The sequence below is a fragment of the Ursus americanus genome, chromosome X (assembly GCF_024610735.1).
Source record: "Ursus americanus isolate L20-20 chromosome X, mUrsAme1.1.p, whole genome shotgun sequence".
In the NCBI taxonomy this organism is placed as follows: Eukaryota; Metazoa; Chordata; class Mammalia; order Carnivora; family Ursidae; genus Ursus; species Ursus americanus.
The window spans coordinates 39,623,372-39,640,321 of NC_142164.1; the positions used below are offsets into that span (position 1 = coordinate 39,623,372).

The 16,950-nt window shown below is 35.6% G+C and overlaps 1 protein-coding gene across 6 annotated transcripts in view; it reads left to right on the plus strand.

The window, feature by feature from the left end:
• NUP62CL (nucleoporin 62 C-terminal like) overlaps window positions 1-16,950 on the plus strand; it is a 93,082-nt gene that overhangs the window by 65,828 nt on the left and 10,304 nt on the right. For all 6 annotated transcript variants that reach the window (XM_087859595.1, XM_087859597.1, XM_087859598.1 and 3 more), the window contains 2 exons: window positions 311-422; window positions 3,987-4,053. In XM_087859595.1, the coding sequence (XP_087715721.1) occupies window positions 311-422; window positions 3,987-4,053 (179 nt within the window). The remainder of the gene's footprint in view (window positions 1-310; window positions 423-3,986; window positions 4,054-16,950) is intronic.

The window sequence follows — 16,950 nt, forward strand, 5'->3', positions numbered from 1 at the left end:
TTGTAAGAGCTAAAAAGAGTTTTGTTGCTTCAGAGCTCCCCAGAACATTATCCAGAGGGTAAATAGGTGACTATTAAAGTGCCGAGATGGTTAAAAGCCTTCACCTATGGAGTCTTTTTAGAGTATGGTAATAATAAGGTCATGAATGCCACCTACATAAAAATGTGCCATTTGTCATCACTGAGACCTAATTAGAAGGCAGGGGGAATTGGTGCAAATCCAGCTGGCAGTATCATCTTTGTATGTCAGTAGCAAGACATAGCAGAGAAAGCAGTTCTTGTTAATCTCTTTATTTTACCTGTGTTTTCAGTTACAAATTAGCAGAAAATATAGATGCTCAGCTGAAACGGATGGCCCAAGATCTCAAGGACATTATTGAGCACCTGAATACATTTGGAAATCCTGCTGACCCTACTGACCCGGTGTGTGAACTGCTTTATCTATTTAGACAACCAAGATTTAGTATGAAATTAGCATTCTGTGAGTTCCTTTAGCTAGTCACCTTCTCCTGTCCTCTTGTGCTCCTTACCTGCCTCTACAGATATGAACTTTGGGGTATGGTTAAGTGGGGCAAGAAATATTTAGGAGGAGAAAAGGTTGTGAGTTTTTTGTGATTATTCCCAGGAGGGTAAAAAAAAATGACTTTCCTCCCTAAATTTTCAGGGTTTTCTTCCTGTTCTTCACATAGCTAAATAGGTCCCTGTACTTATTTTTTCTCTTCTTTTACTCATTGGCTAATTCATTCTTCCTTTTACATATTTTTCTATGTATTCATATAATTGTGAGGATATATGCTTGGGTTTATTAGGTGTATCCAGGCAATCCTTAAATTATGACTGGGTTATGTCTTAAAAGTTTGATAAGTCAACTATTTGAGTCTTAAAATATATTTTTCCATAGAAACTTTGTTAGATGTGGTTATTAGGTTTCCACCTGCCTTGTAGAATCTACCTACCTCATAACTTAAGTGTATTTTATCATGGGGAAATAAAGTTGAGTCTCCAGTTAGAGAGTTGAGGTATTTTGAATTAATTTGGCCATAAGAAAGGATTGGTACTTTTCCCCTTTCTCTATACTCTAATTAAAGAGCTTATTTCCTCTACCTTTCCTAATTGTCTTAGCAACTAAATGGTAGTTCTTTTACCCTCTCCCACCATGTGGTAAGAGGACTCTCCCATTGTGGGAACTCCCATTGTACTTTCTGCCTGTTGAGTATAATTCGGAGTGGGGCCAGGATCTGGGTAGGTGAGGACAAAGGATATATATCATGATTATTCTCTAGTAAGCTCTTTGTCCAATCATACAGACAGTTCTTTATCTATGTACACATTACTAGCTTTTTTAATTATAAAGAGACAGCACGGTGTAGTTGAGAAAGCATTAGAATTTTATTTAAGTCACTTAATCTCTCTGGATCTTAGCTCCTTCTTTTGCAAAATGTCAAGGGTGGACTTAAATGATCTTGAAGTCCCCTCTAGCTATAAAAATTGTGCCATTCTCTACTTTGGGTGAATCTAAAATTGAACAAAGACAAATATAAATTAGTCTGGGATTATCCATGCTACCATCTCCTTGTGTTCACATAGATGATCAAGAGTTGACAGAATATAAGTTTTCTTTTTATGAAATATTAGCTCACCATTGTGATTATAAAGTCCACAATTATTTTATAAAAGAATTTTTATGCATAAGTAAATACATGCAGATTTAGACATGAGGCAGAGCTGATGTCTAGTCTCTCTGTGTTGAAATAAAATAAGAGGTTTCTGAACAGAGTAAGTAAAAAGGGACTGTAATCCTATCCTTATCCTTTTTCTCTACTTAGCCTTGCTTGGATTGTTTTATTTTATTTTGGTAGTGGGGAGTAAATGGTGTGAGTCTTTTGTTTTTGTTTTTCCTCACAAGGGTGATTGAGATATTTAAGATGAGTGAATTAAAGATAATTGCTGCTCGATAGCAGGACAAAAGAAGCCAGAGATCAGCAACAATTCATCTCTTTTCTCAGCATAAATCATTGGGCGAGAAGCAGAGAAAACATTTGCTGAACAATAATATTCTTGAAGATAATTTATTGTAACCAGATCAACAAAGCTTCCTTACTGTGGGCCATACACCAGGGTAGAAAAAATAGCCACAGTGTTTAACAGTATTCGCAATGATGGGATTTACCTGTTTACTTTTACCATTTGTATGCAGGGGGGCGGGTAGGGGATGGAGTAGAGGGTGGGGGGTGTGGGGGAGATGAGAGAGACCACCTAACACCTAAAATTTTTATTAAGCAGATCCATATTATAGGTCTGTGGTCTTCGGTTACATTTTCTTACAAAAACTCATTGTTCCTACTACAAGTTGTATTTCTATTTGTTATGTTAAAATACACTAGATTTCTGTTTTCATTACATACTGTTCTTTTAAGTGTGGTAACATTTTCATTTCCTCCTACTTTCATTATTATCCCGGACTTTACTAGAATAGTCATCAAAAGTATTCTAAAAAATTTTAAATGTCTAGAGTGTCTCATTACAAAGTTAATACATATACTTACTCAATGTATTATGTTTGGAAAATATGGAAATCTGTGAAGAAAATTAAATCACCTCTATTACCAGTACCCTGCTAATGTATTGGTATATTTCCAAGTCTTTTTGCTATGCTGGTAAAAATTCTTCTTTTGTTTTAAATAGCATTGGAAGCATACGTATATAGAGTTTTGTATTCTGTCTTGATTTCATATTCTTTCACAGTGTTTTCTCAAAATTTTAAGCATTCTTTGAAAACTTTGGAAATCTTTGAAAATATTAATGACTTTATAATATTTCATTAGAGGTGACTTTACCATAATATATTGAATTACTTTTTTAAATTGGTGGAGAGATTGTTTCTAATTTTTTGCCATTATACAATTGCTCTGTAATGACCAGTTATGTTTAGATTTGATTATTTCCTCTGGATAGGTTCCTAGAAGTAGGATATATTGAGTTAAAAGGTATGAATATTTTAAGACTGCTGATATATATTGCAAAAACTTACATTTTGAAGGGTTGGGTCAATTTTTATTACTATAGGCTGTATAGGAATGTACGTATTTTCTCCACACAGTTGACAACTGAGTATTATCATTTATTAAGAATTGCTGACTTGGAAATCTTGCTATTTGCAACAATATGGTTGGACCTTGAGGGCATTATGCTAAGTGAAATAAGTGAGACAGAGAAAGACAAATACCGTATGATCTCACTTATGTGTGGAATATAAAAACACCAACACCAAAAATACAAGCTCATAGATACAGAGAACAGATTGGTGGTTGCCAGGGGCATGGGTTGGGTGGTGGGTGAAATGGGTGAAGGTGCTCAAAAGGCACAGGTTTCCAGGTATAAAATAAGTTATGGGGAATTAATGTACAGCATGGCTACTATTGTTAATAATACCGTATTGCATATTTGAAAATTGGCAAGCGATTAGATCTTTAAATGTTTTTATCACAAGGAAAAAATGTTTTTAACTACATATGGTGATGGACGTTAACAAGACATATTGTGGTGATCATTTTGCAATATATACACATAGCAGACCATTACATTATATGCCTGAAACTAATAGAATGTTATTTGTCAATTAAACCTCAACAAAAAATTGCTGACTTTATTGAAAGAAGTAATATTTTAAATTTTATATAAGTTTCTTGTCTTGTGAAATGTCTCTTAATGTTATTTTACTTATTTTTGTACTGTAGTAGTCAGTGTCTTATTGAATCACAGGAATCAACTTCTTGACAGTTACAAAATAGTTAGATTGAAGTAATATAAGATGTAATGAACATTACAAATATGAAATAGCAAAAAAAGCCATTAATATTTTATATATCCTCAGTCCATTTCTTACCAAAAGAAATGAAAAGTCACTTCCTAATTTCAATTTTTTATGTTTGTTTTGTTTACCGTATCAGAATAATCATAATCTAAAAATTCTGTATGTGTTTTTAGCTCCGGCAGATCTGCAAGATCCTGAATGCTCATATGGACTCTCTCCAGTGGATTAATCAGAATTCAGGTGGGAGTTTATTTGTATGTGAAGCTGTCTGTTACTGCAACTAGAAAATGTGGTGCAAGTCAGGTTTTGTGCACCATGACCACACTCAAATGAGAACTTGGTTATAGGGGTGTTACTTAACTTACAGTATGCATACATTAATTCTGAAGAACTATAATTGCTTGTTTTTATAAAATGGAGCACAGTAAGAATAAACTAGAAACTAATGAAAATAGGGGCTGTATAGGAATGAGGTGGAGGAGATGGGGACAGAAGCGGGACTCCTCTAGGTATGCCTCTTAACATAGTTTTGATTTTTGGCCCACATAAAAGTTTAAATACTCAAAAAGTAGAATTAAGCCAAAAATACTGGGAAGAAAGACAAATGCTAAAATCAAATATATACAAGCTGAAACCAAACAAACCTACGTAACTATAACATAATCATTCAGCTCAGATAACTTTTGAACGTGGTGTTCTTGATAGTACATTCTTACGAAGATGTAATCTTAAGGACAAAAAGAACTGCAAAGAAATCTTAAACTTTCTTAATAGGTTATTGTTAGTTTCAGAATTATACTATATTATGTTTATATATATTCTAATATAACAATATTATTGCCATCCTGTATATTGTAGGAGAAAGCAAAGGCGTAAGGATAGTGATGATAATGGAAGGCAAGATAAAATGGAAGATATTATTCTGTTCCTTCTTTTATGTTTGTATTGTAAATTTGATGCAAATATTAGTATGACTTCCTGTTCCCTTGTTCTGTTTATAGAAAGGGCCAAGAAGCAATGACTAATCCCACTAGCAATGAACAGCACATCAAGCACCTAAATCTTGCTTTCTAAATACCATTCCCATTAAAATAACCAAGGCTTCTTGGGGAGATATCTAATCTCAGGTTTCAGGCAGGGAATGTACAGGGTGAGTTTGGAACTTTTTTATTTTTTATTTTTAGTTTTTTAGAGAGAGAAAGAGAGTGAGCATAAGGACAGGGGAGGGGGGCACAGGGAGAGGGAGAGAGAGAGAATTTTAAGCAGGCTTTATGCTCAGCACAAAGCCTGACCTGGGGCTTGATCTCATGACCCTAAGATCATGACCTGAGCGGAAATCAAGAGTCAGATGCTTAACCAACTGAGCCACCCAGGCACCCCGGGAACCTTTTATGCAAGAAAATAGATTGTTCAAAACTAATGGGGTTATATGAGGACACAAGATTGTGCTTCAGTGGGCTTCTATTGGCCAAATTAGGGTAGTTTGAACATCAAAAAGTATATCAGTAATGGATTATTATAACACATTGAGGGGGGGAATCCATGAGTCCTCAGTGATTGGGGGGAGGGAGAGAGAGAGAAAAATGGGAGCTACAGGGAAAAGCCTTTATAGAAGGATGCCAGCTAATAATTGTAGAAGGAATGATAGAATTAGAGAACTGCAATTAAAAAAATTTCAACAGAGCATTTTTATTAAGCTTACCCTGATCTTGAATACCTTGCCTCATTTATAAAATGTTTCAGCTGTCAGTCATTTCTTGGCAGAGAAAATATGCTGGAAGGAATGGGCCAAATACAGATTGCATGTTACTGAGTTAATTTAAAAAAGTAGTTTTACCGAAGTATAATTTATATACCATAAATTTCACCCATTTAATTGTACAGTTTAGTGAGAAAGTCACCATTTTGCCTCCCCAGCATCATGATGATTCAGGCAAGGGTCATCAGTGAATGCTAATACCACTGAGTTTAAGATTGTTGGGGAACAGGATATGTACCTGATCTCAAAAGTATCACTCCACATATTACTTAAAAATTATAAAGAAGAAAATGTGCCTTTACAACAGATCTGACAAGTACCACTTTAACCAAGTGATAAAATTTAATATCACTAATAGCGGGATAACTCAATGTGCCTCTTGATCTGACATGATAAGAAATATATAATATCATATAGGTAATATTCTTATCAAAACTGGTTCATCTGAATCTAATTATAAGAAAACAATGAGACATTCTACAGGTGAGACATTTCAAAAGATAATGTAGTGTTCTTATAAAAAATGTTTAACTGAATAAAATCACAAAAAGATAATCAGACACTCTGTGTAACACATTGTGAAACATAATTGGCTTGGGATTTTTTAAAAAGTCAGTCATAGGAAACAAAAAAATTCAAAACCAAGTTAAGGGGATTGTCTCAGATTAAAAGAAACATAATAATTAAGTTTACTATGTTAATTTTGGATACTGGATCAAAACCAAGGAGACTTTCTTCTCTTTTTTCTTTTCTTCCCTTCTTCCCTTTTTTCTTTTTCTTTCTCTTTCTTTTCTTTCTTTCTTTCTTTCTTTCTTTCTTTCTTTCTTTCTTTCTTTCTTTCTTCTTTCCTCCCTCCTTTCCTTTCCTTTCCTTTCCTTTCCTTTCCTTTCCTTTCCTTTCCTTTTCTTCTTTCCTCTCTCCTTCCTTCCTTCCTTCCTTCCTTCCTTCCTTCCTTCCTTCCTTCCCTCCCCCCTCCGTCCCTGCCTCTTTTCTTTTCTTTTCTTTTCTTTTCTTTTCTTTTCTTTTCTTTTCTTTTCTTTCTTTTCTTTCTCCTGTTCTCTTTCTTTCCCCCTTTCTTTCCTTGCCTGCCTTCCTTTGTTTTTATTTTTTATTGAGGTATAATTGATCTATAACATTATATTGGTTTCAGGTGTACAACATAATGATTTGACATTTATACGCACTGTGAAATGATCACCACAATAAGTCTAGTTACCAAAAATCACCATATAGAATTACAAAAAAATTTTTTTCTTACTCTCTTGGCAACTTTCAAGTATGCACTACAGTATTGTTGACTATAGTCACCATGCTGTATATTACATCCCCATGACTTATTTTTTTTATATTTGAAGTTTGTACCTCTTGACCCCCTTCACCTATTTTGCCTTCTCCCTTCTAGCAAACACTGTGCCGTTCTCTGTATTTATGAGTTTTGTTTTGTTTGTTCATATGTTTTGTTTTTTAGATTCCACATATAAGTGAAATCATAAGGTATTTGTTTTTGTCTGACTTATTTCACATAGCATAATACTCTCTAGTTCCATCCTTGTTTTCACAAATGGCAAGATTTCATTTTTTTATGGGTGAGTAGTATCCCGTTGTGTGTGTATATGTGTGTGCGTGTGTATATACCAAATCTTTTTCTAAAAAGTTTTTAAATCCAGTATAATTAATGATGTATTAGTGTCAGGTGTACAATAGAGTGATTCAACAATTTCTATATATTACTCAGTGCTCATCATGATAAGTGTACTCTTAATCCCCTTCACCCACCTCCTCTCTGTGTTCCAAATCTTCTTTATCCATTCCATCCAGCAATGGACACTAAAGATTATGGCCATATGTTGGGTATTGTAAATAATGATGCAATTAACATAGGGCGTGTGTATCTTTTCAAATTAGTGTTCTCATTTTCTTCAGAGAAATACATGGTACTGGAATTGCTGGATCATTGGTAGTTCTATTTTTAATTTTTTGAGGACCTCCATACTGTTTTTCATAGTGACTGCACCAACTTATATCCCCACCAAAGTGCATGAGGGTCCTTGTTTTTCCACATCCCTGCCAATACTTGTTATTTCTTATCTTTTTGATAATAGGCATTCTGACAGGTAGAGGTGATATCTCATTGTGACTTTGATTTTCATTTCCCTGATGATGACTGACGCTAAGCATCTTTTCATATGTCTGTTGGCCATCTGTGTATCTTCTTTGAAAAAATAATCTATCCATGTCTTCTGTCCATTTTTAATTGGATTGGATTGCTTTTCTGGTATTGAGTTGTATAAGTTCTTCATATATTTTAGATATTAACCCCTTATTGGATATATCATTTGCAAATATCTTCTCCCATTCAGTGGGTTGCATTTTCATTCTGTTAATGGTTTCCTTCACTGTGCAGTTTTTCTAGTTTGATATAGTCCTTTTTTTTGGTCACCTTTGCTTTTGGAGTCAGATCCAAAAACTCATTGCCAAGACTGATGTCAAGGAGCTTATCACCTATGTTTTCTCAAGAAGATGTTATTTAGAACAATTGGGGAAACTGAAAAAGAACTATACATTAAATGATATTAATGAAGTTTTAATTTTTTTTACATGTGTTACTATGGTCCTGTAGGAAAACATTTTTATTCTTAGAACTTGTATGCTACATTATTTAGAAAAGTGTCATGTCTAGTTTTCTTTCAAGTGGTTCAACCAAAATCTTGTGAGGAGAAAGAGATTGAGCAATTTGAGGCAAAATAGTGGGTTAATCTACATAAAGGATACACAAGTTTGTGATTTTTACTATTCTCTCAACTTTCTATAGATTTAAAATAAAAATATGGGGGAAATAATTTTTATAGACTTTTGCCTAAAATATGGAATATTAGTGAGACCTCTGTAATTGAGATAAATGGGGGCTAGTTAGGCAATCAGTTTATAGTTTCTAGAATATAGGTCCTTTACGTCTCTGGTTAAGTTAATTCCAAGGTAACGTATGGTTTTTGGTGCTATTGTAAATGGGATGGATTCCCTAATTTCTCTTTCTTCGTTCTCGTTATTCGTGTACAGAAATGCAACTGATTTCTGAGCATTGACTTTGTATCCCGCCACGTTACTGAATTGCTCTATAACTTCTAATAGTTTGGGAGTGGCTTCTTTTGGGTTTTCCATATAGAGTATCATGTCATCTGCGAAGAGAGACATTTTGACTTCTTCTTTGCCGATTTGAATACCTTTGATCCCTTTTTGTTGTCTGATTGCTGTTGCAAGGACTTCTAGTACTATGTTGAATAATAGTGGCGAGAGTGGGCATCCTTGTCGTGTTCCTGATCTTAAGGGAAAGGCTTCCAGCTTTTCCCCATTGAGAATAATATTTGCAGTAGGCTTTTCATAGATGGCTTTTATGAGATTGAGAAATGTACCTTCTATTCCTACACTCTGAAGGGTTTTAATCAGGAAAGGATGCTGTATTTTGTCAAATGCTTTTTCGGCATCGATTGAGAGGATCATATGGTTCCTGAGTCTTTTCTTGTTGATATGCTGTATCACGCTGATCGATTTGCGAATATTGAACCACGCTTGCATCCCAGGTATGAATCCCACTTGATCGTGGTGGAATATCCTTTTAATGAACTGTTGGATTCTATTAGCAAGTATCTTGTTGAGGATTTTGGCGTCCATATTCATTAGGGAAATCGGTCTGTAATTCTCCTTTTTGAGGGGGTCTTTGCCTGGTTTGGGGATCAAGGTAATATTGGCCTCATAGAATGAGTTTGGTAGCTTTCCTTCTGTTTCTATTTTTTGAAATAGCTTTAGGAGAATAGGTATTATTTCTTCTTTGAATGTTTGGTAGAATTCCCCAGGAAAACCGTCCGGGCCTGGAGTTTTGTTATTTGGAAGGTTGTTTATCACTGACTCAATTTCTTCATAATTAATTGGCCTATTTAAGAAATCAATTTCTTCCTGTTTCAATCTTGGTAGTTTATAGGTTTCCAGGAAGGATTCCATCTCTTCCAGATTGCTTAGTTTATTGGCATATAGCTGTTGATAAAAATTTCTAATAATCCTTCCAATTTCAATGGTGTTCGTCGTGACCTCTCCTTTTTCATTCATAATTTTAATAATCTGGGTCCTTTCTCTTTTCTCTTGGATAAGTCTTGCCAGTGGTCTGTCAATTTTATTGATTCTCTCCAAGAACCAGCTTCTAATCCTGTTGATCTGCTCTACTGTACTTCTGGTTTCTGCTTGATTGATTTCAGCTCTAATTTTGGTCAACTGCTTCCTCGTGCGTGGATTAGGCCTGTCCCTCTGTTGCTGTTCCAGCTTCTTGAGGTGAGAATATAAAAACTGCATTTTAGATTTTTCTATTCTTTTGAGTGAGGCTTGGATGGCTATGTATTTCCCCCTTAGGACTGCCTTTGCAGTATCCCATAGGTTTTGGACCATTGTGTTTTCATTCTCGTTGGTCTCCATAAATTGTTTAATTTGATTTTTGATTTCCTGGTTTATCGAGTCATTCCTGAGCAGGATGGTTCTTAGTCTCCAAGTGTTTGAGTTTCTTCCAAATTTTTCCTTGTGGTTGAGTTCCAATTTCAGAGCGTTGTGGTCTGAGAATATGCAGGGGATAATTTCAATCTTTTGGTATCGGCTGAGACCTGTTTTGTGTCCCAGAACATGGTCTATTCTTGAGAATGTTCCATGGGCATTAGAATAGAATGAGTATTCTTTGGTTCTGGGGTGTAGTGTTCTATATATATCTAAGAGGTCCAACTCGTCGAGTATGCAGTATACTTTAAATATGTTAAAAGATTGCACTGTCCAAACAACTGTTCAGTATTCATGAGTGAGTTAGAGAGAAGCAGGCCCCTTTTTTTCTCTAACCTCCATAGAACTCCCTGTGATGGGACTGAGCTGGAAAGTGGTCAAAGTACAAGAGCATTGAATCAGGGAATGTCTGAACATGTGCTGATATTGACCAGGTCTCAAATTTGATATTCATCCATTGTTTAACATTATCTCTGCCTCTTTTCCTCCTGATCGGTATAGATAATTGAGAGTTAATAGTAGTGATAGTCAAATACTGCTTTCCTCTCTTGTCTTTCTCTGTAAAAATTTACAGCCTTATTTCAAGGTTTGCTTGATGGCAATGCTGTAGTCACACATCTGTCTTCTGAGTTGGCAGTCACTGAAACTGCAGCAGCTCCAGCTCTTCTGGGACCACTTAGGACAGAGTTGACAATCAATCTGAGCTAATTTGCTATTCATTTTAAATATATGGAGCTGCTTCTCTTAGAGAGCGGGGGAGGTAGGGGCGAAGGACAGGCATTTTTTGTTTCTCCATATACCAAACCATTGTTGGGTCCATAACATTAATATTTATCACATGCCACAATAAAGGGATGGGCAGCGTAAAATCCTAAACTTACCATTATTTAGGAGTTCCTTGAGTATTTTCATGGCATTTTGCTTTTTTGGTGAGGTGCCCGAAAGCATCACGACTAAAATATATTTCATCCATGATCTTTGCAGTCTCTTATGGTTACAACCCCATAATTATTTTAACAGCTGCTCACAACATTTTGACTACTATTTAGGGAAAAATGAGAAGACTCCTTGGAGTCATTAAAAATGCCGTAAGGAATTTTGTGATGTTTCCAAAATACAGTCCCATTAGCACCGGTCTCTGATCACCTTATTTTTTTCTTTTTGATGTAAAACGTTCTTAGTTGTCTAGTGTGGTATGACTAACTCTTGTGTAAAATGCCTTCAGGATCATTTCAGAGAAGCAGCTTTTTGTGATATGTTACAATTGTAATTCATTTTACCCAATATTAATATTTATTGTTTGGGGGGGTTATTTTAAATTAGAGTTTTCAGGGTTGGGTATTTTTAAACTTTTTTTTTAGACAAAATTGAGATAGATTTGACATATAACATTATATTATTCTCAGGCACACGATGCCATGATTCAGTATTTGTATATATTATGAAATGATTGCCACAATAAGTTGGGTTAACTTCTGTCACCTTACATAGTTACAAAAAAAAATTATTTTTCTCATCACAAGAATCTTGTGATGACAGCTTTCAATATCTGCTTTCTTAGCCACTTTCAAATATGCAATATGGTATTATTAACTATAGTCACCATGCCATATTTTTTTAAAGAAGCTTGGTCCAGGTAAATGCTTTAAAAATATTTTTATTAGTTTACTTTCATCCCTCTTATATTTGAAGAGCATCAAATGCCGAGATGCCAAAAGATGCCTTTGAATTCCAAATAAAATGTCTTCTTTCTCTTTCATCCTCTAAAATAAAATCTGATTTACTGATTAAGGTGGTTTCTTTTATCTCCTCTTTTTCTTAAATTCTTTGGGAAATCTTGGTGACATTGGTTGATCAGCGAGGTCATCTATTGTGGTCTGGAGTGTAGTGTTCCACTTCAGATACTTGAGAAGCAAATGCTCTTGCTCTGCCAGAGATGTGGCAACTCACTCTAAGGGGCTCTTAAGCTCAACGGAGACAGGTACTCGCTTCTTCCCATTGCAGTTAACTGAAAGGTATTTTATGTCTTTCCATTGTTCAATGTGCTACCTCCTCATCTCCACTCCCCTTTACAGACAAGATAGATTTATCGTCACATTATTGTTCCTTGATTCTAAATAATCTCTTGTAGGTGAGATTAGGGTATGAAGGTTAAAAATGATGAAGTCTTCGGCTCCTGTTAGAAAATAGTGCGTGATGGTTAACATTCTCAGAGCTCCACTTCTAAAATTCCTTTTCTATATGTAAATCCAGATTTGAAATACACTCAATGCATCTGCAAAATTAGATTTCTCACTAATCCTGCTTATGTACATTTTGTGCCCAAGTGAATTTCCTCAGCTGGAGAGCCTCCCCAGATGAATTATATGTACCATGATTTAAATCACTCCCAAATAGCAGGATTTATATTGTTTGTGAGATATACAGATTTTTCTCCAAAGTAATTTTCTTCCTGTTAGTGACTAAAAACTATAAATACGCTGGAGTCTTGCTATAATGCTGTTTTTGGGCCCATGCTCTATGGCTACCTCATAGATAAAATGGCCTGATAGTATTTTACTGACGAAATCTCCCTAGATGGGGTTCAGCTAGGCCTGCCTTATTTTGAGCACTTCGGTGTTTGAAAGGACAACAAATAGCGTTATGCTGTGGTGCCAATTATTAATAAGTTCAGCATAGTACTTTTTCTTTAAACTCTTCACAGCATTTGACAAACAGGCACACTGTAATAGAATGGGAGTCTGAAGATACGAACTCTGGTATCATTTTTCATTAGCTTTGGCCTTTGGGAAGCTACTGAACCTTACCTTCTTGAGTTTTTAATTCTCTCTATCCTGATGGATATTGTGGGATTCAAATAAGGTAATAGGTATAGCCATTTTGAAAACTGAAGTACTGTATAATGGGAATGTGTTCTCTCAGATACAAGTCAAAACCACATAGCTGTGACTCTTAAATACAAAACACCTACTATGGGCCAAGGTGCTGTTAATCGGTATAGCAGGTATAAACATCAATGTCACACTGCCTTGAACAGGTTCAAAGTGTGGGGGTTGGGGCAGCAAAGAAAGAGAAATCTAATCTTTAGCTGATTTCCTGGAAGAGGTAGAATTGAAATGAGACTTGAATAGTAAGTGATATTTCAATAGGATGACTGTCCGAGGACCACTTAGGATGTAATGTAATAATAATTCTACTACCTTGTTTCCGCCATGTCACCTCCAAGAATTTAGAATACCTTCACCATTTTTCTTTTTATGCTTTTCCTTGAAATGTATATTTTATTAATTTTGTGTGAAGGGTTGTGCTATACACAAGCAGAGAATCTTCACATCACCAGCTTAATGTGTCAGTAGCAAGACTGGGATGAGAATTTCCATGGCAGAGACGAGAGCTTTGTCCATTCTCTAGAAACACTCTTTTTCCCATCAGACCATAGTTAGTACTGAGAATTCAAGCATATTTATTCTGAGTGTTACTTCAATTTTAATAAACTGGGAATCTTCTTAAAAGTAGCTAAGACAAATAGGAAGACAGTGTCCTCTCTCTCTCTCTTCTTTCCTTGCCCCTTCCTTCCTATCTCTTTCTTCCTCTTTCTGAATGAGAAATAAACCTTAATTAAATTCAGCTCCTGAGATTTCAAGGTTGCTTTTAAAGAGCATCCTAACCGAATATAAAACCTTAAAATACGGCTTTAGCTTAACAGGCATGCAACAATGAGGAAACCTAGATCGTAAAGCTAAAAAGGTGGCCAACCATATTAAGTAGTGAGAACAGATTTGTTAAAACTATCACATCATATAAACGGGGGGTCGTATGATATGCCCATTGAGCAGGCACTTCTGGGAAAAGAGGTTGGGAATCCAAACCTTATGTGTGTGTGTTAGTCTTCATCATTGAAATTTTTACAAATTTTACAATTTAATTGTACATTCACATGTACTAGTAAGAAATAATACAGAGGTGCTGAAGAAATAATACAGAGCTCCTATTTATTCATTACCTAGTTTTCCCCAGTGCTAACGTCTTGTAAAACTATAGTACAGTAACACTACCAGGATATTGACATTGGCTTAATCTGTCTTATTCAAGATTTTCATGGTTTTACTTGTATTGTGTTTGTGTGTGTTTCGTTATACCCAATTTGATCACGTGTGTAGGCTTGTATGTCCATTACCATAGTCAAAATACAGAACAGTTCCATTACCATAAGGATTCTTCATATTCCCCTTTTATTGCCGTACCCACCTTCCTCCCACATCTCTAACCTGGTTCCTAATTCCTAGAAACCACCAATCTCTTCACCCATTTCTAAAATTTTATCATTTCAAGATACTATACAAATGGAATCATACAACATATAACCATTTGGGGTTGGCTTTTTTTTTTTCTCAGTGTAATTCCCCCGAGGTCCATCTAAATTATGTGTATCAATGGTTCGATCCTTTTAGTTGCTGATTAATACTCCATAGCATATATGCATCAGAGGTCATTTTACAAATTTACTGGTTGTAGGACATCTGGGATGTTTCCAGTTTTTGGCTACTCATGAGTACAGCTTCTGTGAGCATATATGTACAGATATATGAACAGAAGTTTTCATTTCTCTGGGATAAATGTCTAAGAGTGCAATTCCTGCTCATACGGTAGTTGCATGTTTAGTTTTATGAGGAGCTTCTGCACTTTTTCCCAGAGTGGATATACCATTTTACATGTCCACTAGTAACGTATGATACATCTTATTTGTCTAGGTCCTCAACAGCATTTGGTATTTTCATGATTTTTTTTCCTTTTAGCCATAGTGATAGATATGTAGCAATATCATTGCAGTTTTAATTTGCATTTCCCGGATGGCTAATGATGTTGAACATCTTTTTATATGCTTATTTGCCATCAGCATATCATCTTTGGTGAAATGTGTGTTCTTGTCTTTTGTCCATTTGCTAATTGGCTTGTTTTTTTTTAAAGATTTTATTTATTTATTTGAGAGAGAGAGAATGAGCAGGGGGAAGGACAGAGGGAGAAGCGGACTCCCCACTGAGTGGGGAGCCCAACACAGGGCTTGATCCCAGGACCATGAGATCATGACCTGAGCCGAAGGCAGACGCTTAACCGACTGAGCCACCCAGGCTCCCCTTGTTTGTGTGTTTTAATATTTTGAGACCTTATTATATATTCTAGGGTATATACTAGTCCTTTTTTGGCTATGTGGTTTGCAGATATTTTCTCCTACTCTGTCATTTGTCTATTCCTCTTAACAACGCTGTTCACAGGGCAAAAGTTTTTAATTTTGAGTGTCTCCCCATTTTTTTTATGGATTATGCTTTTGGTGTCAAATCTGAGAACTTTTTGCTTAGTACTATATCCCAAAGATTTTCTCCTATTTTTTCTACAAGTTTTATTGTTTCACCTTTTACATTTAAGGCTGTGATCCATTTTTGAGTTAATTTTTCTGTAAGATGTGAGGTTTAGTCAAGGTTCTCCCCCCGCCCTTTTTTTTGCCTATGGATACCCAACTGTTTCAACACCAGTTGTTGAAAAGACTATCCATCCTCAATTGAATTGCTTTTGCACCTTTGTCAAATATTAGTTTGGCATATGGATCTTTTCCTGGGCTCTCTATCCCATAGATCTATATGTGTTTCCCTCCACTACTACCACACTGTCTTCTTTACTGTAGCTGTATAGTAAGCCTTAATATCTGGTAGAGGAATTCCTCTCATGTTATTTTTTTCCATCAAGATTGTTTTGGCCATTTAAATTCCTTTGCCCTCTCATAAAAATTTGCTGGGTTTTGTTAGAAATTACACCTACAGATCAGTTTGGGGGGAGAATTGACATTTTTACTGTGTCGAATCTTCCCATCCATGAATGTGGCGTGACCCACCATTTATTTAGGTTTTCTTTTATTTCTTTAATCAGCATTTTGTAATTTTTAGCACCCACATTATATATGTTTTGGCTTTATTAGATTTATACTTAACTATTTCATTTTATTTGTAGTGATTATAAATGGTATTATGTTTTAAATTTTGGTTTCCATAAGTTCATTACTAGCACATAAAAATGCAGTTCATTTTTATTTATTTTTATTTAAATTCAATAGCCAACATATAGTACATCATTAATTTTTGATGTAGTGTTCAATGAAACATTAGTTGCGTATAACGCCTAGTGCTCATCACATCACGTGCCCTTGTTAATGCCCATCACCCAGTTACCCCATTCCCCCACCCACCTCCCTTTCCATAACCCTCAGTTTGTTTCCTGGAGTCAAGAGTCTCTCATGGTTTTTCTCCCTTTCTGATTTCTTCCCATTCAGTTTTCCCTCCCTTCCCCTGTGATCCTCTGTGCTATTTCTTATATTCCACATGTGAGTGAAACTGTATGATAATTGTCTTTCTCTGATTGACTTATTTCACTTAGCATAATACCCTCCAGTTCCATCCATGTCGATGTAAATGGTAGGTATTCATCCTTTTTGATTGCTGAGTAATATTCCATTGTATATATGAACCATATCTTCTTTATCCATTCGTCTGTTGAAGGACATCTTGGCTCTTTCCACAGTTTGGCTACTGTGGACATTGCTGCTATGAACATTGGGGTGCAGGTGCCCCTTCTTTTCACTACATCTGTATCTTTGGGGTAAATACCCAGTAGTGCAATTGCTGGGTCATAGGGTAGCTCTATTTTTAATTTCTTGAGGAACCTCCATACTGTTTTCCAGAGTGGCTGTACCAGCTTGCATTCCTACCAACAGTGTAAGAGGGTTCCCCTTTCTCCACATCCTCTCTAACATTTGTTGTTTCCTGTCTTGTTAATTTTAGCCTTTCTTGTATGTA